Below are 20,804 nucleotides of genomic sequence, written 5' to 3'. Positions count from 1 at the left end.
CTCGACTCTGGTATACTTTTCGTTTCGTAGGGAGGAGTCTGGCGTTAGTTTCTTTATTAAAGTGGCATGTTTTTTGAATTATCAGTAATTCTACAACATGTTTCGCACCATGTATCCATAATGTAGTCTGTGCATGTTGTTGACGTAAAGCTATTGATCAGTAATCAGAAAATTTTCGATAAAACATCGAAGGAAACTGACGGAACAGGAAGGCGGAACAAGTAAGTTCGGGAAAGTGGCTTTCAACGGTGCGATTTCATCACCGTTTGATCACCCGTCTGCGATAACGACTGATTTTCGACGGTTTTATCTCAGATGTGGTGTGAATTGAGTGTGAATAAGGTGAATTTCTTTCGGGTTTGTTTGGGTTTTTTAGCTGTTACAGGAAGCAACAAGTCTGACCGAGTTAGCTAGTCACGTCACGAATAAACTTCGTACAGCCGTCATGTGCCCTGCTGTTTAATCTCTGGCTTTTATGTCGGAAAATGTGACAACAACGACGTGAAGGTTGTATTATTGTGAAGATGACGGTGCAGAAATTTAGGTGGAGGTCTAAATGGACGAAGCAGGGTCCTGTTATATTGGTAACAGGCAGTTAGACTTCGTTTTATTGTCATTCCGCAGATTCTTGGTTTCACGGTGAATTAGTATCTGAAATAGGAAATGACTCACGTTGACTGAGGGACGGTGTTTCATCGTTTCAACAGGCCTTTCTGTTGTCACTGTCGAGACTTGCCGTTTACCTGAGGTGATGAGACAAAAGGTGAATTCTGGTCGGCATTTGAATCAGCCTTCTCAGACAACCATGTATTGTAGATTAGATGGTAAACTGTCCTGCATTTTGATCATCAGTAGACGAAAACCTTTTAATTCACACATTTTCATTCAAATTTATATATGCTCCTTTACTTGAAATGTATACATTCATCTTCACATGATCTCAATTTTTATGCCACTTTTCAAGATAAACATCATGAGTTTAAGATTTATATCAGCTCAAGAAGGTGGATAAGGGGCTTAAAACTTTGCTACATTCCTGCATGTAAGTTTAAACTGGGCCAAATATGTTATTGGTGCTGCAACTAATGATTATTTTCATTATCAATTAATCTGCCCATGATTGTCTCCATGAATCGGTTTGTTGATTGATCTGTAAAATGCTAGAGAAAAAAAAGCCCTTTAATGTTTCTAGGTGAAGTCTTCAGATGTCTTTTTTTGCCCAAGCAACCGCTTAAAAACTAATTATAAAACTGTAATTATATAAAACAGAGAAAAACAGAAATTACTTACACTGAAGGAGGTGGAACAAGAATGTAACATTTTAAGCATTTTATCTTAATAAATATCTCCAATAATAATCTAATCAGTAATCAAAATAGTTTTAAAACTAGATTCATTTTCAATTTCAATTTTCAATTCAATTTTCAACTATTTGATTATTTTTCAACTTTTTAATTCTGAGCTTTTTTATGTTTTTGATAATAAAGTGAATCTATTTGGATTTGGACTCTGGGAAATTGTGATGGGCATTTGCCCTCTATTTAAAAAAATATATATTTTAAAGACCATATAATTTTATTGATTAATCAATAATATAATCAGAAGATAATTTAATACAGAAAAATATTATGAGCAGCTCTAGATTGTAATATTTTGTAAAATATAAGGATTAAGTGGTACCTCAAAATGAGGTTTGACAGAAACTGTGCAATCCAATGTAAATGTGCATTCATTAACCAAACTCTGTCCCTGTGTCTCTCTCCTCTCGTTTTATCATATGCAGGATCACAGAATTACAGACTGAGTCAAAACAAACACCAAAACACAGTCCATAAGGAAAACGCTGCACTGGTTTTTTACATAACCTTTTTGACTTTCAACAGTAAATAATTCACCAGAAGCGTTCAAACAAATCACCAGTTGCCGCCACCACATGCAACCATGTCCCTGGCTCTGAAACAAGTCTTCAACAAAGATAGGACATTCCGGCCCAAGCGCAAGTTTGAGCCCGGGACGCAGCGCTTCGAGCTGCACAAGAAGGCCCAGGCGTCTCTGAATGCTGGGCTGGACCTGAAGCAGGCCGTGCAGCTGCCCCATGGCGAGGACCTCAACGACTGGGTGGCTGTCCATGTGGTCGACTTCTTCAACCGCATCAACCTCATCTATGGCACCATCAGTGACTCCTGCACCGATCAAACCTGCCCTGTCATGTCCGGTGGGCCCAAGTACGAATACCGCTGGCAGGACGAGCACAAGTACAAGAGGCCGACTGCACTGTCGGCACCCAAATACATGAGCCTGCTCATGGATTGGATTGAGGTACAGATCAACAATGAGAACATCTTCCCCACCAACGTCGGTAAGTGTTGAGCTTAGCTACAGATGGTGTGTGAAGACTGTGGTTCCTTAATGATTCAGAATTAGTAGGTCAGAAACCTTTTGGTTTTGAGTGATGCTTAGCGTGGCACAAGTTCAAGAAATCCTGCTGTAAAAGATCTAAGCCTTTTAAATGAGTCAGGTATTGAACTTCACTTGTGTGCAAACCAAGCCACCACCCATTCATAATGTCCACAGATTCCTGACGTAACTAGTAGGGCTGTGACCAGCCAGTACTGTAATTGTCAATGAAGTTATTTCAGTCCATTGTTCCATAAAATGTCACAAAATAACAATCTGTGTCCATTCCAAGACTTAAGAGCTCAAACGGACCTCTTAGACTTTCTTATTTTGTCTAAAACCTTAGTGATATTAAATTAATAATGGTAGGAAGCAGCAGATTTTTACAGTTGAGATATTTTAATTCAGTGATTCCTAATGTAGGGGTTAGGATCCCCACAATGTGATAATAAATTTGAGGGGTCACAGGATTATTAACAGCAGAGGAAAGCACAGAAAAAAAATATTTATGCTATACAGAGTTGCTTATTTTCTAGACTTCCCTCTAATGTTTGCTTTCTGTCCTCTAAAATACTGAATTATTTTAGTTTTTGAGGATATTATTCCAATAACACATCTAACAAATCTCTCTGGTCACAATTGGTAGATATATGCAACAGATGACTTATGCTTTGCAAGTAGAGACAGTTTTTTTTTGAGGGGGTCACAAGCTGCAAAAGTTGGGAACTATTGCTGTCACATGCAAATACTTGGTATTTTTTACTTAATAAATTACTTGAATGAGTAAGCTTTCTGCCCTTTCAGCATGAGTCACACGAAAGCCGCGAAAAAGCCACTTAAATGATTAACATGTAATTAACATGTAATGATTAACCTGTGCAAAGGAAAATGAAAATGAGATAAAGGTAAAATCCTGCAGTGTGAAGCCTCAGATAACGCTCACATGATGGACAACAATGATGTTTTAGATTAAATCTGCAAGGCCACATTTATTGGATTACCTTCATTGTTGAACATTGTAAACACCATCACTTTATCTTCTGCTGCTGTGGCATTCTCGCTTTCCTATCTCAGTCTCTTGCACTGTGCATGTGTGGACTGTGTGCCATGTGCTTTGGTTTGGCATCTGACTAACTACAGAAACATCCAAGCAATGGATTTAAAAATGGGTCACACAATGTACAGCAGGCTATGAATAGAAACGACCTCTGACGCGCCTGTCCTCTGTAACAGATTCCTGAAATATTATTGAATTAGTCAAAGCAAAACGACATACTAAATTAATCACTTGGTTGGAGCTGAGGCTTATGCCCCCCAGCCCAAGTCGCGTTGGTTTTCCAGTCACGAATGAAGTGATACTGGCTGAGTCCTTGAGCATGCTGTTGTTCAACCTGATGGGCTCCACAGCACAAGAAAAGGATAAAGAACACATAGAAAAGTAAATGTCCGTTAAAAGATTTTTTAAAACTTTTCCATTAAAAACTTTGGTATTTCAAATCAGTTGCCTTTTGTGGTGCAGATATTGAAAGGTCACCACGGATTGACCGCAGTGTTCTCCCATCTCCATCTGTTTGATTCCCAGGTACTCCCTTCCCTAAGACCTTCATGCAGGTGGCTAAGAAGATTTTGTCTCGTCTGTTCCGGGTGTTTGTCCACGTCTACATCCACCACTTTGACCGTGTGAGCCAGATGGGGGCCGAGGCTCACGTCAATACCTGCTACAAGCATTTCTATTACTTTGTTACTGAGTTCAACCTGACGGACCACAAAGAGCTGGAGCCTCTGGTGAGTCAAAGAGCGGATAGGATGTCATATGGAGCTAGATATGAAAATCAATGTAGTTATGTTAAGTAAATGCGAATAAAAGCTTTGATATGTTTTGAAGAAATGGAATTACAAAGACTAAACCCCAAACTAGTTGTAGCAGTGTTGTAATTATCTGGAGTAGAAATTTTCTTAATCCAATAAAAGGTGATGGATCTTTTTCTAAAGAAATTAGAAGTGTCAGATATAACCGTATAACACCTGCCAGTATATGCAGAGTTACATGAAATTACCAAATGGAGGTACTGCATTAAAGTGCTTAGACTGTACAATATATCTACTAGATGTTACTGTGCTTTCTTTTTATTTGCAAAAATGTATCTGTTGCTTTTTTTTTTCCAATTTTATGTTTTCCTCGTGATCTTACGAATACATTTAAAGTATACTTACTGCATCCTTAACTGTGGAAACATTTTGATGAGTACTTCATTGCTGTAACTCGCTGCACTGTGTGTATGTGGTTTGTCTGCTACAGAAAGAGATGACCTCTCGGATGTGCCACTGAGAGAGCGCTGCGCACCTGTGGACACGCCGGACGAACACATCCGTCCATCTAGAAGACTGCAGCAGAGAACTAAAAGAACAAACAAATTCAGAAAAGAGTCTATTTTTATATTTAAGTACTGTAATCTATTTAGCCACATACAGTAGGTTTTAACCAAGAACCTTGTCATGTGAGACGTTCTGTTCCTTTAAAAAAAAAAAGTTTTCAAACCTTTTATCAGAGCACAGTATTAAGAGGTGTATGTTTGTGTTGATGTTTTTGTTTTTCTATTTTATTTGAATCTCAATCATTCCAGGATGCTTCTGTCTTTCTCTCTGTTAAAATGATCTAAAATTAGTACGATTTCTTACTGTAAATCTATGAAATCATTATGTTGTTACATTAAAATGATTCTCTACTCTGTTATAATTTGGATTTAGTAATCACTAATTGATTAGATTTTTTTCTAACTGAAAATTACAGTCCTGGGCTATGGCTAAACTTAATCTGTGGATTTTTATTACAGGGGTAGGAAAGACATTGTTCTGTTTTACCACTCAAAGTAGTAATGTAGTATTATTTTCGGGCAGACAAGGTATTCTGTACAAACAGTCCTAAAATGTTAAATCACCTCGAGAAAAACACAGTTTCCACAGTTTTTTAGAGTATTTTTTTAATGCTTTAAATACCATTTCTGTCATTTAAATCAATTTGGGCTTTGGTTGCATTCATTTAAAAGTTATGTGGAAATGAACTAAATACAGTAAGGGCTTGCTGGTGACTCAGACATTATCAAGTTTGTGTTATTGTACACTTTGGGCTTCAGGCCACCAGGCAGGTTCTCAGATGTCAAACCTGCAGGTGTTTGTTGCTGATACTCTTGGCAGCTGAAGGTCACACGAGACTCGAACCTCACATGACAAAACTGTGGTGGCAGCACATGTTCAAAAGTTTTAAAACTGTCCACTGGGTGGCGTCAGATATCAATACCCGTCTGTGGTTGAGGAAATACTGTAATTCTACAGTTGATATTGTACCCCTTATGAAATCTGCCCAGTGTCCCAGTTATAGTCATGAAGAGGGGAAGTGAGGACCCGATTCGGGTTAATGATTCGACTAAGCTGGTTATGTAAGAAACAGGCCAGACTGTACTGTGAATACAGAGAGAGTTTTGTTTTGAATGAGCCTGGCTTTGCATGATTGGGTCAACAACAGTCATGAATAGGCTTGAGAACAGCGTTGTTGGTTAGATTTAGAGGCAGTTATCAGTCATAATGGTTTGGATTATGTACTTAATAAGCAGTAACCTCTAACATAAGAAAAACATCAAGGTTAACACAATTACAAGATAACTTGTAGGAGCCGACAACCTGTGACGATAAGTATTACATTTTGTAAAGGGAGAGTTTTCATTCATTCCTTGCCCTTGCAGGAGGACGGTTGGGTGTGGGGCGTTGTTATCTGCATTGGTTTATTATCAGCTAAATTTACTTACACACTTGTTTTCTGTGGGGTCAAGCCAAGCATTTTTACAATGCTTTGTATTCTCTAAGATTGTGTGTTTAAACTTAATTTCAAAAGCAAATAGTAACGTAAAAAGTAAATCTGTCAAATAAATAAAGTGGAGCGAATTGTTTAAATATTTACCTCTGAAATGTGGCGGAGTACAAGTATAAAGCAGCATGAAATGGAAGTACTCAAGTTAAGTATAGGTACCTCAAAGTTGTACTTGAGGTACTTGAGCACTTGAGTAAATGTACTTACTTTTCACCATTGAATGGCTGGGGGTTATCATCTGTAGTGTTCTGTCAGTCATTCTAACAAGATGTTTATGTCTGAAAATGAATGTTTATCAGCATATTAACAACTGAAATATATTATTTCCACTTGCCTTCCTTCATTCAAGCTGGACAAACATCATATTTTGACATACTAATATAAATTTGAATGAACAAAACTGATGTAACTATCTGCCCCAATAACATCAACCACTGAAATGACCTCATTGCCTGCTGCAACCTGATCCTCTTACGGGATTGTCCCTCCTCTCCCTCAGTGGAGTCACTTCCTCTGAGCACTGTTCTCTGGCAGCACACGTTACGCGTGTTACGTGTGAGATAAGTTGTGCCTGCCTTTTGCTCTTCCCTCCCTCTGGTGTGTTTTTCTCTTTTGGAATGTATCAGACAGCCCCGAAGGGCTCTGCAGTTGCAAGACATGAAGGGAAGTACTGGAAAGAGGCCATGAACAAGGGGAAGAATTTCAGGCTGCAGCCAATCAGACTAAAGCTTGTCCAACTCTGTCAGGGTTTACACAGCAGTGTCTGGCTGTTGTTTTGATGGTACAGTGTGATTATTTACACGTAGAGAAAGGGGTTTGGGAGATGATATGACTCAGCAGATGTTGGAATGAGTGCACACCCTTAACGGTTTAGTGGTTTGCAAGTGAGTTGCCTCATGCAGTACTGTAGCCATTGGGAATGAAAAGGGATCATGATTTTCAGGGCCCACAGCTGAAGTGGGCCCACAAAAGTTCCAATAAGATGATGAATTGTTTAAGAAGGGGCCCAGAAAAAAGTTATTTTAGTTGGTCCAACCAGCGTACAGCTTCTCCGCTCTTCAGAATGTACTGATTTTCTTTGTCTTACTTGATAGGAACTTGAAAATCTGAGAGTTGGTCGCTGGACAAAGCAAACAATTTGAAGATGCTACCTTTGGCTCTCAGAGATTGGGATGGACATTTCACAATTTTTGAGGTTTCACATACCAAGCAATTAATTAGTTAACAAATGAATTGAGAAAATTATCAAAAAATGTATTCACATCTAAAAGAATTGTTAATTGCAGCCCTAATTGTCACAAAGCTCTGCTGCACAAGACAATAAAATCAAAGTGTAATACAATGTATCTCTCAATCTATATACAGAAATCTACATTAAAAACAAGCTGAGCTGAGCTAGCTCCTCTAAACTACCACCAGAGATGAAGTAGTGACACATACACTACTGCTGAGTATGGAAAGTCCACGGAAATGACTAAACATTTGAGCTGTGTACTGACTAGTAACCCACTGCAGTTGCTGGTTTATTACCCAATCTGAAAGGAGATTCTAAGAATTTAAAAATTATTATTTTCAAAATGCTTTGTTATACATGGTTATGCAACAGGAGCAAAGTGCAAAGAAAGAATACAAAGTTTTCAGAAGAACAACTGGAACAAAGTTGGGACAAAACAAAGTCTGTTGCAAAATCCTTGGTAACTCTTTCTGTGTTAAAGGAATTTTGCTGGATATTGGATTAATTCCAGCACTCCAGTAAATTGTCTGTGCCCTGTAATACCTAAAGCACATACATTTTTGCCAAAGGTTGGGTTTGAGTCTATCCACAACTGCAGGCTACTTTCTTCTTCGAAGTTTGCCCGGGGATGGTTTCTTAGAAAAAGAACATTCAGCACACTGGGGCACTGTGACCTTCGTACTTGAGAAAAGTATGTAACTTATTGTAACAGTGTAAGACTGCTGGCTGCTTTTAGCAAACTTATCTTCTTAGCCTTTGACAGTTTTATTTGGACTTGCCAGACCTGCATTTCATGTATACATTTACATATCTGTACTTATTCATGTGCACAGATACATATAGCGTGTAGTACTGTACTGTTTATACTAGATAGTATAGGAATGTTTTTGCAACATATCCTGCTGGTTTACACAAACTGTACCCGAGGTAACTTTCCAAACATCAATCAAAATGACTTGTTCTTGCCATAGATAAAGCATATAGCTTTGTGCCTTTTGTAATGCTCATAGCGCTGGAGACTTTGACTGTTTTTATGCAGCAGAGTTTAAAGGGGGTTATGTTAATGCTGTAAACATAAAATGTTCCCCTTAAGTAGTTTTAGGGTTGGAAAAATCATCTAGACTTTATGACATACACACTAAATTTTCTATTGTTTTGTTGCCGCTCTTAGTTGAAATCATGATGTTTACACTGAGTGAAATTTTTATACCCAAGGCTATTATATATTATTTGTTTTTTATGGCTGCACCACTGAATGAAATACACATATTTAAACAATATTATCATTTCCCCCAAATTCAGCCTGACATATGTGGTATCTTGGGACAATCTGGGACCTCCACTAGAATATAACGTGAAATGAATTTGAATAATGTTTGGCTGCTTAGAATAACTTACAGTATATAACCAATGCATTTAGAAACATTTGTGAGGCCATTTAGAAAAAGAAGAGTTTCAGTGCAGCCAGTACAGTCAAGGAGTAATGCGTTGTCTATCGGATACACAGGCAATGATGCAAGAACACAGTACTGTGCCTGATCTACATCTACAGCTGTATCTCCAGACAGCAACAGGATATTGTAGAAGAATCTGAACTGCAGTTGTCATCATGAAACACAACAACAACAACAACAACAACAACAGAGACACACCTCTGTTATCATATTTCAGACTGAAATAACCTCAGCCTGAAAAGAGAACCCCCTCCTGAGCACCTCCTGATTGAGACCTTTTGCATCAGAAATGGGGTTGTTGCCACCTGAAGTTATTTATGATGGCCTATCCCTTTTCCTTTTGACCTGTAGTGACACAGACCCACCCCCCTGCACTTCGACGTGTGATCTTGTTTTCCTACTAAAACCTTCGACTACACCATGTGCTCCTGGCTAGGCATAGTCTGCCAACAGCTTGCGTAATGTTTGCTACCTTTGGGCTTATGTTTGAGGGGCAGAAGGTGAAAGGAGGAGGAGAGGCAGAAAGCTTCCAGTCACAAGACAGCCAACTCATGCAAACAAACCTTACATGGTTTTATCTAAGACACCCTTGATAAACAATACATTAATGCTTATAAAGAGCAGATCTATAGACTAGGGATTATATATAGTGATAAATAACCATTGACAGAGCAAATAGCATGAGGACATACAGTTAGACAGCAAAGCACATGGCATAATAAAGCATGTAGACTTTGTATTGAATGCAACACAAGATTTTCTATCACTAATATCTGGATTTAATTAAAGGGATGCATGTAAAAGAACAATAATATAAGATAACAAAGGGATCTAACACCGCTCTACTGTGCCTCTGTCAAAAATACCTTCGCCTTTAATCTTGGAACATGTCATGTCTGCGGCATCTCACAATTAGCAGATAGGTTAAGAGAGGACACATTTCTATATAATCAGAGTTCTTGGATTTCTTTCATTATCACAACCATGAGACAGTGTCTCCACCCATGTCTGAACAGCCTCCTCATCAGGCTCCAAAACGTGCTGTGTCTGCCTTGTCATACATCACAAAAGGTGGGGGCTGCAACTGGCCATTGCACACACCTTCCCTGTCAATTACGATACCTCGTATCCAAGTAATTACTGTGCATTGTGTGAATGAATTTGTCTTATTTGAGTACATCGTGCATCCATACATTTTAAATCCAGAAATATATTGAAGTCATCTTAAAAGTTTATTTTAAAAACTTTCAAAATTGCTGAATTTCCTCAAACCAAAATAGACTTTAAAGTTAGTCTGAAAAAAATCCAAATATAGGAGATTATTTTCTACCTCTACTCAAATACCACACTTAGGTACAGTTTGGAAGTATGTGTGCATTTTATGCTACTTTATACTTATACGCCACTACATTTCAGAGGTAAATGTTGTATGTTTCACTCCACTACATTAATCTGACAGATGTACCTGCTTGCAGTGTCTGTCTTTATCTGTAGTTACTGGTTTCTTTTAAGACTAAAGTTTTATACACAAAACAGTATAACGTAGAAAAAAAAACATTTACTTCAACCAGCCACATCAAAAAACTGCTCAATTAATGAATCAGCAACAATAATCCAGTAGTGTTATATACAGTAAAACTGACAGGAGTGAGTCTGCCTGCATTACGAATCCTTTGACTGTTACTGTTACTTTTATTTTGATGCTCACATTTTTCACTTAAACTAAAGTACATCTTTGAGTGCTGGACTTTTAAATGAAGTGAAGTAAACTGAAGTAAAGCATCTAAATGCAATTGGCTCTATCTGTACATTACATTGCATGAGAGCATATGCGTCAGTGTGTTTGTGTATGTGATTCTGAAATGCCGCAGCAGCTGAAGTCATGTCACTGCCCCACTGTGTGACAAAAGCTGCATGCAGTGACTCAGACGGGGATTTCTTTGAACACCCATCTGGCCACGGCCATTCATCGCTGGGTGTGAGAGTAAAGTTTAGGGCATTGTAAATGCAAATTTTTCCATTTCTGAGACGCACAAAGAGGGAGAGGAGTGGTGTATGTCTGCTTCCATTCTTTGCTTATATAGCACAAAGCTGACCAATTGTTGTTTTATGCATGGCTCTTATTTATAATGCGGCACTGGCATGTGGTGACAGCAGCAGAGGCAATTATTATGATTACATCGCCGTCATACTGTAAACTGGTGGATCTGGTCTGTCAAACTCTGGTCTATCCCTCACCATCTCTACTGAGATCCTCGCGTCTCTTTCATCAGAACAGCCGCAGGTGCTGATTGTGCCAGTGTGCACGTACTCGCCATTTCGACTTCTCCATAGTCCCATTGCGGGGCCTCTGAAACAAAACAGAGCTGGATGGCCACGTACCATTTTGTGTTCTCTACCAATTTTATTTCGTTGGACTTTTCCTAAAATCTGTTATTTTAATCAAAGACGATATCAAACTGAACCCCGTCAAGTTATCTCTTATTTTAAGTCTTCTGTACAATGTCGAACAGCTGTTTGTGCCGCTTACCTTGAAAAGTGGTAAAGTGTGTAGTTGTAAGACGAAATGGTACCTTGCCATTACGTCTTTTTCTAGAAAGCACGTGATCCATCCTGTCTGTTGATGCAGTCCGGAGGGGGGAGGAGACGAGGAGGAGTCAGTCGGGAGGTTATAAAACCACCTACGCCGTTCCTTCTTCGCCACCTTCCACGCACTTACTATCAGGCGTTTCCCCCCCTCGACCGTCCTCTGCGGCTGTTGTAGCAGTGGGTCAAACAACGACGCTAACACTGGAGCTGTAAAATTACCAACGGGGTGAGTGAAAACAAAATAGATTTGGATAGCAGTTGGACATAATTTTTCTAGTAATATCGATAGGGTGGATGTAACCGTCTTTTTTCTCTCACAACACTAAAGTAATGTTACAATATTGACTGTAGCTAACCGTTGTTGTCAGACGTTCAGCATAAAGCTGTCATAACCGTCAGCTCACGAGTGCTCGCGGGTTGACCGTTATAACTGCAGAGCATGTGAATGTTAGCTAAACAAATGTTAGCCTCCCTGCGCCTATTGTAATCTTCGCCGTTTAAACCGAATCCAGCGTGGCTATCCGAGAGATTTGCTTATCTTATCCAAAGTGTAGTATTGTGATGACTTTCTCTGTTGTATCCTCTAAACTTGGCTTTTTAAAATGGCAACAAATAACCTAACAGTCAAGCTAAAAGTGGGTGGCGTTGTGGTTAGCTGTTGATTGTTTTTATTACCTCGTGAACATGTGACGAACATTAGCTAATCTGCTATTGTTGGGGTTGATTGCTTTTCTGGTAATTAATTTCAGATAGAATGTACTAGACTGCTTGAGATTGCAAGTAACTAGCCATTTCCCACTACTAATTTCTAATGTGGGTTGTGGCGCTGCGGTGTTTTGTGTTGTCCACAGGGCTCCCGTTTAAAGCGCCGCAGCAAGCTGACCAGCCAGCGCAGTGTGATCACTTGCGACTCTCTCTGAAACGACTTTCTGTTTCGGAGAAGTGCAAATTGATATCCCAAAACCACTGCCGCCGCACATCCACCAAAAAGAAAAAACCCACCCCAAATCGAAGCAAAATGGTGCAAAATAAGATCACCGAAGTCACTGGATTCCACCGCTCTTTCAAGGTGAGATTTGTTGAGGGTAAAATGCAGTGCTGCTGTCACGCCTTTGGTGAAGTCTCTATAATCAGGCCACATTTCTCAGCATGTATGCCAAAGGACTTTACCTTGCTATATATAAATACATCTGTTGCTCTCCCACATCATATGGCTGATAAACAAACCATGTGGCCTGCTGACACATGTATGTAGAGCTAATGGAAATATGACTTGAGAACATGATAGCTAAGTTTTTAAGATCTGCAAAAAAATGTGGCCTTTGCAATCACTTCTTCTATGCATATATTCTATTAGGATAGACTTGTATGGCTGTAGGTGTTTGGATTACTTGGTAGCTGTGTACCACATATTCATTGTTTAAAAAGTTTCTACCTTTTGCTGCTGTTTGAGTCTAATTTCGGTTCATGGTTGCACGGTGGGAGATAAAGGCCCCTATTATCAGTTATGACAAACAACTGATGCTCTCAGCTAAATAGTTCATTAAGAAGATTGCATACCTTAACAAGCATATTTGTTGTTACCACCTAGGGCCAAAATCCTTTTGAATCAGAGGACTTCACTAAAAATGGATCCCATCTTATTGATTCATCATTTAATTTTGATTCCTCCTCAAGACATGGTGAGTATTTTAACTGTTTTTTTTTTTAACTAACTTGTGTCTAGTGAATGTAATCCATAATGCTTTTATGGCAACAAAACGGACCTAATTAATTAATTAACATTGAGGCTTGTTTCTCCAATTTGGCAGAAATTTACTGTTTATTTTCAACAAAAATCTGGGATTGCCCTCAGATTTTTGTTTTCCTTTTTAGTGCTTTCTTAAAGTTTGTTTGGGTTCTTCCCTCACTAGCACATTTATAATGTGGGCGCATCTTTTTCACAGACATGCCTTCCAGCCAGCCTATTGACATCCCCGATGCCAAGAAGAGAAATAAGAAGAAAAAGCGTTGCCGGGCAACTGACAGTTTCTCTGGAAGATTCGAGGGTAAAGGGTTTTTGCTGTAATTCTTAATAGACCATTATCTATATTAACTAGTGGGATTCTTCCTTTTTTAACATGATTTGAATTTTGCATATTCCTAACCTGTTAAACTCTGCCACAGATGTGTATAGACTGCAAGAAGAGGTACTAGGAGAGGGCGCTTATGCCAGAGTGCAAACATGTATCAATCTCATCACCAACAAAGAGTATGCTGTCAAGGTAACACATTCTTACACACTTAATGAATGACTGTAATATATTTGGAGAAAAAATATTAATAATGCACGGAATCTTGATTCCTACAAGTCAGTGCACCTCTCTCACAAGTTTGCGAATGTCGTTGTTGCCACTGAGCACCTGCGTGCTGTCTGTGTGGGCTACAGTGGCTAGTGATCAATATAGAGATGATACATTTCTTGGACCATGCTTGGAAATGTACATTGCATAATGAAAAGCCTATGTACACAGAAGGGCCCTGTGCCATTATATGCTGTTGAAGAGTTATATGGAAGAAAGCTAGGTTATGGAATGTCTGTCATTGTGTCCATGCAGCCCTCTGTTCACAGGCAGTTCTTTAGAAATCTTGTTGAGGAAATTTCTGGTCCTGGGGCAGGATATGTCTTTTTTTTTTTTTTTTTTTTTTTTTTCCCCTCAGTTCAGCTCTCTGTAGAGGATGTTTGCAGGCTGCATCTGTGTTGAGCTTTTTCCTTTTTTTTCTGAGTGTGCAACACTAGCTGCTGTTAGCAGGCTCTTCCCCTCACTGTTTTTATAGTTTGTCAGCCTATCAGAAGGCTGGGAGGGATATACCCACCCCTTTTCTTTACTCCTATTGCCTACAGAGGACGCTGGTAGTGAGAACATTGTGTACTGGCAACTGTGCCAAAACAAAAACCCACATAGAGAGGAAGGAGGGGTTGCTGGGTGAGGGTTGTGACCTAGGGTGTTTACACTGCTTTGTTCTCCTTCTTGCTCAGTACAGTTTTACTTTTTTCTTTTTCCTCTCCAAATGCGGTGTGGACTTGTAAATACATGTCTTGACTCCTGGTGACTTCCTTTTTTGCTTTTATATATAATGCTTATTTCCTCATTTTTAGGAACAAAACATTGTGAAATATTTTTCTTTGCTGAAGTGTAGCAAAGTGCAACAAGAGCTTGTTTTACCTATTGTAAGTTCTTGGCCCTTAAGCCACAAATCCCACTAGGACACTGGACATAAACACCCATTTATCTTTTTACTCCCAATTAATCCCTGCTTTCTGTTTAATTTCTGCTAAAGTTTGAAGCAAACTGTTGACTGTTGAAGGCTTGTTCCCCACAGCACAAGTGTCCATATCATACCAATTAATATTTCAGAGGAATTGGAGGACAGATTCTCTCATGTGACCAGAATCTGTTGGTATTGTTTACCCTGGGATGGTTTGGTAGATCCCTTGGGACTTTGCAGGTCTGGGGGAGGAGACACGAGGGTCTGCAGTTATTGGAGGTCATTTGGGAGTCGGGAGGGGGCTCAGACTGCTCTTGCCAGATGTCCTGTCTATCCCCTCCCCCTCCAGACAGGAGTGAGTTGGATGTGTGGGCCCCTTGTGTTGCAATTGCAACAAAAGCCTCAGCAGCAAGGACGCACATAAATCTGTGCAGTGCATGCCTATCTGAAGGTTTCCTAACAATAATTTGCCATAAAGGTATTATTTCACAACCCTGAGTTGATGTTTGAACCTCCAATGTGGCTTAGTGACTTGTTTTGCAATAGACTACTGTGCTTCTGATCTGTGATTTTGAGAAACAACCATAAATCTAGCACCTCGTAAATAACTGTCCACCTACTTAACATGTTGATAATGCATTTTCCAACTATGTTTTACAGTTTCTTCTTTATCTGCATGTCATTATCAGGGTGGGAGGTTGTGTTGTGATCAGGAGAAAGTGAGCTGATTGGGGGTTGTTTGTGCTGCTGACTCAGACTGGAACAGTGCAGAGGCTTTGGACTGCTCACAGGCCTCTTGTCTGTCCATTAATCCTAGACACACACTGCAACTCTGGCCCCACTGGGCTTCAATAGCAGCTGTAATCCAGCTACCAGGAAGAGAAACACGCACAGCCTCCCAAGCAGACAATAACTGACCACGGCTGGAAAATTCAGGCCTTTTGCTTTGGTGTCAGCAGTCTATCTTTCTGTCTCTTTTGGCAGGGCATCGTGCAGCTGGTGGCCCCTCGGTGGTTTATTTCCAGGCAGCAAGTTATATTTAGAGAGCATTTTTTGTTATCGTAAACAGTTTTGGATTAGCTCATGGGATGTTTCAAAGGAATACTTAATGGCTCCTTAAAAGCACTTAAGATTTACATATAAGATTTACAATATAGAGATGCTGTGACTGTGATTCTCATTCTCTTATGTCCCTGCTTTGGCAGGCAGCACTGAAAGTAGGTTAAACTGTACTTGCAACTGTGTCACAGGGTGGGATAAATGCTGGCAAGCAGGGAAAATTCAAGTTTGGTCTGGAGGGTAACCAGTTATAGGGCACTGTGTATATATATATATATATATATATATATATATATATATATATATATATATATATAATCTGGGCTATACCGCCTGCTCTACAGTAAACATGGCCACTAATGGGGTTTTGTGGTGCAGTGTGAAGGGGTGGCCTTCACTCAAATATTAACTCGCATATGGGCTCAGTTTTTCTTCAGCCATCAGAGCACTAACAGAATTGTCCTCCAGCCTACTGCTGTGGAAAATATGACCGTTACAGACTCATTTGTTTAGTGGTCTATTTTTAGATAATGTGGCTCAACCTTTACATTGTTCTGTTCCAGATCATTGAGAAAAGACCAGGCCACAGCCGCAGCCGTGTCTTCCGTGAGGTTGAAATGCTCTACCAGTGCCAGGGCCATAGGTAATGTCCTTCTGTCATGACCAGCTAAACATAATGCCACCTGATGAATTTATGGAGACGGTACTGCAGACTGAGTGACCCAATTTGTGGTGCATCTTATTAGTCCTCTTAGTCTATAGTGCAGAAATCACAGGGAATTTTCAGTCAGCGAGTTTTGGAGGACATGGTTACCACTGGCTTATAGCGCTTTTTTCTTTTCTGAAGGAACATCCTAGAGCTGGTGGAGTTCTTTGAGGAGGAAGACAAATTCTACCTGGTGTTTGAAAAGCTCAGAGGAGGTAAGTGAATTATAGCTGCTGCAGGAAGCCCACATCAGATCCTTTTTGTTATTTGTGAACATTCCTATATTGCATGATCCCTGTCTCTGGGCTGTAGCCAGTTGTTTCTGTTTGTGTGAGACTTGTAAACAGAGCTGATATACCCCCCCCCCCTTTAGGGTCGGTCTTGGCACACATTCACAAGAGGCAGCACTTCAGTGAGCAGGAAGCCAGTGTTGTCGTGCAGGACATCGCCAGCGCTCTAGATTTCTTGCATAACAAGGGTAAGACCACTTGTACAAAATGGCAAGCAATTTAATCACTTTTAATGATCACCAAAAAGGCCCAACAACCCCACTGGTATGTGTACCATGAAATGGGTTTTGATACAGCAGTTAGGAACTGATATTATACATTACAATAGCTAAAATGGGGCATATTCACATTATTATTTAGATTGCCCAAAAGACACTAGACCATATTTTTACATGTCTTTACACTGGTGAAAATGTCTGACTTTGTTTTCTTTTAAGTTGATATGATAGAAAAATACATTTTCCTTCATCCCAACAATATGGCCTTATCTTACTAATGAAGAAAAGTGATTGATGGATTGCTTTCATTATTTCCTAGGAATGGCACATAGAGACCTGAAACCTGAAAACATTCTCTGTGAGAGTGCAGACAAGGTGAGTTAACTGCAAACATGTTTGAGCTCAAATGGTTCAAAGGACAACAAATGTAGTGATAAAGTGTGATACATTACTCTTAAGATTGTGATATGAACCTTGGTAATGATAAAAGACAGTGCAAATATCTGGTCCCACATGTAAATATTCCATACATATTATACAGAATTAAAAGATTAATTTGAATCATTCTGAACTTCTATATCTTTACCAGATTTCCCCGGTCAAGATCTGTGATTTTGACTTGGGCAGTGGGATCAAGCTGAACAGTGACAGCTCACCCATCTCCACCCCTGAGCTCCTCACTCCTGTAAGTCCAGCTGCTCATTATGCTTGTCTTGTTTGCCATACAATTTTGAAAACTTTTATTAATGGGGAAAATAGAAAATTGCTACTGAAGGGAAATGTATGCTTGAAATATACAAGTACACCTATTCAAAGTTTGGAAGAGGATAATCTGTCATATGGTCTGAATCACATTTCCCTATACAGCGATTTGTTTCCTTGTTGTGGATAAGAAAGATGTTTTCGGCTGTAAAATGTTTTATCAATCATCCAGTCGGCTGCTTAACTATTGGGCAGTCCTCAGTGGTGTTAGCTGCAGGCCAGCTCGCTGATTGGAAGAGAAAATGCTGTGTTTTGAGGTTAAGGTAGTTCAGTGTTGGACAGTTTCTCTGAAATGATGCCATGGATTGCTTCCTGAATGTCCCTGCCTGGCAGCATTTACCCTCCCTTATCATGTTGAAGTATGAGCAACGATAGATATCCCTCAGTTTAATGACCATGTCCTGTTGCTTATCAGTCGCAAATATGAGTTTGGGGGGTTATGGCTGTTTAACCCTCCTGCTGTCGTCACAACACAAAGCAAATCCTCTGAACAGTGCCCAGTAAAATGGAACATTTGCAACCTTAAAGAGGAATGGTAAAGTTGAACTGGCAAGCTTTCCACTTGTGTCAACACATACTCTGTCTGTTGGTTGTCTGGGGGGGCTGGACAGATGGATCAGAGCAGGTGAAGGATAGTGGTTTAGCCTGCAGGAATGTGGCGGATGGGTAGGGGGTTTTCTACACTGGTAACTTCATCTTCCTCTAGCAGAACTAATGGACAGAGAGCCCATCCCTGGACTATTTGAAGGGGAGATAGTTTTGGGGCCAAGTGGCCTCACGTGTTTGACTACATGGATTTCAAAGCTGGGCCTGAATGATTGTCTGTTTGGTGCAGTGGGGTGTTCCTATTAGTTTGTCTTCATGTTTTCATAATTATTAAATGGCCAGTTTTTGCACATAACCACATGACTTGAACCAATACAAGGATTTTCAGTGGAAGAAAAGTTGATCCCCGAGGACAAGACACAATGTGATAGCCTTGGAATGTAATAAGGCTGCAGGGAACACATTGTGACTTTTGCTAGGTCTGTGTCCTATGGTATGAAGAAGTTACAATGAAACCAAAACACACAAACCCATTTCCCTTTTTCTCTCTGTGGTATGAGAGAGAAAAACATCCACCCTCTCTCTGTTTAGTCTCCGCCCAGTGGCCCCAACCATGGCTTGTGCTGGTCTGCGCTTTCTTTATGTTCTTTATACAAAGGCTGTGCATAAGGTTTGTTCTAGAAATTTTAGTCCCCCCCCCCCCCCCCCCCCAACACACACACACCACACCTAGCAACTGAGATGTGATTGGCTAAACAGTGGGAGGGGAGGGTAACTGGGAGGGACAAATACCAGGCTGCTCATGCGCTCTGGCTTGTTTTCTTTGCCTTGATCACAGGAACAATGTTATCTGATTTTCATCTCACTATTGGCACTTCTCACCCTGCCCCTCATTTGCCACATTCCTACAGTTGCTGTTGCACAATATAATGTGGTTGCGCATTTATTGCTCAGTTCCTGATCCCATTGAATCAACTTTATCGAAGGGCTGTAACAAATGTTTACTGTGAATGTGTTTTGTGCTCTCCAGTATAAGCACAGGAATGCAGGGAACGGGAGAAGGACTTTTCTAGAAACGGCTAATTTTAGTTTACTAAGAACACTGCACAAGTGACTGCCTGCCCATCTGCTCGGCATGAAATAAATCTGACTGTTCAAATGTCAATGCTCATGTGCAGCAGTAGTGAACTGGATGGAACTGCACACACGAAGACACTCCACACCAGCAGCTTAGACAGTTAAAGAAGAATTAAAGAACCGCATCAGTTATTTGTTCATGTCACAGATGCAGGTACAGCTGTATAATGACAGAACAGGTCCCTTCCTCTAAGCCTCTTCAGATAATCCTGTAGTTGACAAACAGCAGAGGTGTGCGTCATCAGTGCTGTCTATATGGTCTGACTAGTCACATGGTTTCAGGAAAGCCCAGGTTGCAATACCAACCAACCCTGTGATAACAGCAGCTGATTAGCTAACTATCTGCATCTTACAGGAAGGTTTGAGGAGGATGTGACTGATGCAAGTGCAACAAGGTGTTTTGCAACAGCAGCACAGGAAGAACAAATGTTGAGTTTAATTTGAGGCTGTGCCAGAACCATGATTGGCTGTTTACCCCTCTCTTTTTTTTTTTTCTTTTTTTTTTTCTCTCAGCTCTTATTGGTGACAGTTGCAGCCAGTCCTGGACAGGCCTCTTAATCTTGAATTGTCTTTTTGATTGGCAGTGTGTTTTGGTGGCTTTTAAACAAGATTAGCCGGATAGCTGTTTTTTTGATAGCACAAGCTATTAAATTGGCATTTCAGTTTTTAGGGCACCTTGGTAGGCAAAAATATCCTTGTGCTTGTGTCTTTTTATTTGTCTGTGTTGGCAGCAGTATTTGGCCTGAATCCTGTAAGCTTGTCTGTGGAGGCAGTCGCCCCAGACACGATGTTGTTGGTGGAAATGTGGGGGTTGGGTTTTCTCTCCGACTGAAGCAGCTTTGTCTGAGATTCCTGTGCAGCAAATTTCATTACATAAGGGTGCAGTGGGGGTGGAGGTGGAGTTAGGAGACCAGCTGGGATATTAGCACTGGAACACAATAGATGCTTGCTCAATGTAAACATGCACCTCCACAGATGAAAGAAGGATATAGGCCAGAGGGGTTTGTCAGGATGCAGGTTTTAACAAATATTTTCAAAATGTGCATTGCTGTATAACATAGTTTTAAAAATAATTTAATAATAATATAATAATAAATCAAAGGATGGATGAATGAACAGGTTATTCTCAGAGCAGGTTCTCAGAATTTATACCAGATGCTGTCTGTTAGGACACCTCTACACATTTCAAAGAATCCCAATCTTGAAGTGAAACAGGGGTTCACTTCATATGTATAAATGTTATTTTTAAGTTATATAGAATTAAGGCAGCATTAAAATGTCTAATCCAATATCTGTTA

General features: G+C 40.0%; 2 protein-coding genes across 3 annotated transcripts in view; both read left to right on the top strand.

Annotated features, from left to right (window-relative positions):
- On the top strand, window positions 1-5,134 carry LOC111227144 (MOB kinase activator 3A). Of its 2 annotated transcripts, none has more exons than XM_022752939.1 (4): window positions 1-221; window positions 1,784-2,359; window positions 3,980-4,182; window positions 4,697-5,134. In XM_022752939.1, the coding sequence occupies exons 2-4, from the start codon at window positions 1,942-1,944 to the stop codon at window positions 4,724-4,726; spliced, it is 651 nt and encodes a 216-aa protein (XP_022608660.1). In that variant the 5' UTR covers window positions 1-221; window positions 1,784-1,941; the 3' UTR covers window positions 4,727-5,134. The 2 variants fall into 2 exon arrangements, with proteins under 2 accessions (XP_022608660.1, XP_022609463.1); XM_022753742.1 differs by lacking the exon at window positions 1-221 and adding an exon at window positions 248-342.
- A 6,537-nt stretch (window positions 5,135-11,671) lies between these two features.
- mknk2 (MAP kinase interacting serine/threonine kinase 2) overlaps window positions 11,672-20,804 on the top strand; it is a 13,933-nt gene continuing 4,800 nt past the window's right edge. The window contains exons 1-10 of the mRNA XM_022757753.1: window positions 11,672-11,765; window positions 12,391-12,608; window positions 13,131-13,221; window positions 13,486-13,587; window positions 13,706-13,803; window positions 16,411-16,490; window positions 16,695-16,768; window positions 16,927-17,031; window positions 17,381-17,436; window positions 17,651-17,746. Of these exons, the coding sequence (XP_022613474.1) occupies window positions 12,558-12,608; window positions 13,131-13,221; window positions 13,486-13,587; window positions 13,706-13,803; window positions 16,411-16,490; window positions 16,695-16,768; window positions 16,927-17,031; window positions 17,381-17,436; window positions 17,651-17,746 (753 nt within the window). The 5' untranslated portion in view covers window positions 11,672-11,765; window positions 12,391-12,557. The remainder of the gene's footprint in view (window positions 11,766-12,390; window positions 12,609-13,130; window positions 13,222-13,485; window positions 13,588-13,705; window positions 13,804-16,410; window positions 16,491-16,694; window positions 16,769-16,926; window positions 17,032-17,380; window positions 17,437-17,650; window positions 17,747-20,804) is intronic.

Source organism: Seriola dumerili, unplaced genomic scaffold, assembly GCF_002260705.1.
Source record: "Seriola dumerili isolate Sdu_G_001 unplaced genomic scaffold, Sdu_1.0 BDQW01000002.1, whole genome shotgun sequence".
In the NCBI taxonomy this organism is placed as follows: Eukaryota; Metazoa; Chordata; class Actinopteri; order Carangiformes; family Carangidae; genus Seriola; species Seriola dumerili.
This window is presented reverse-complemented; position numbering and strand designations above follow the sequence as displayed.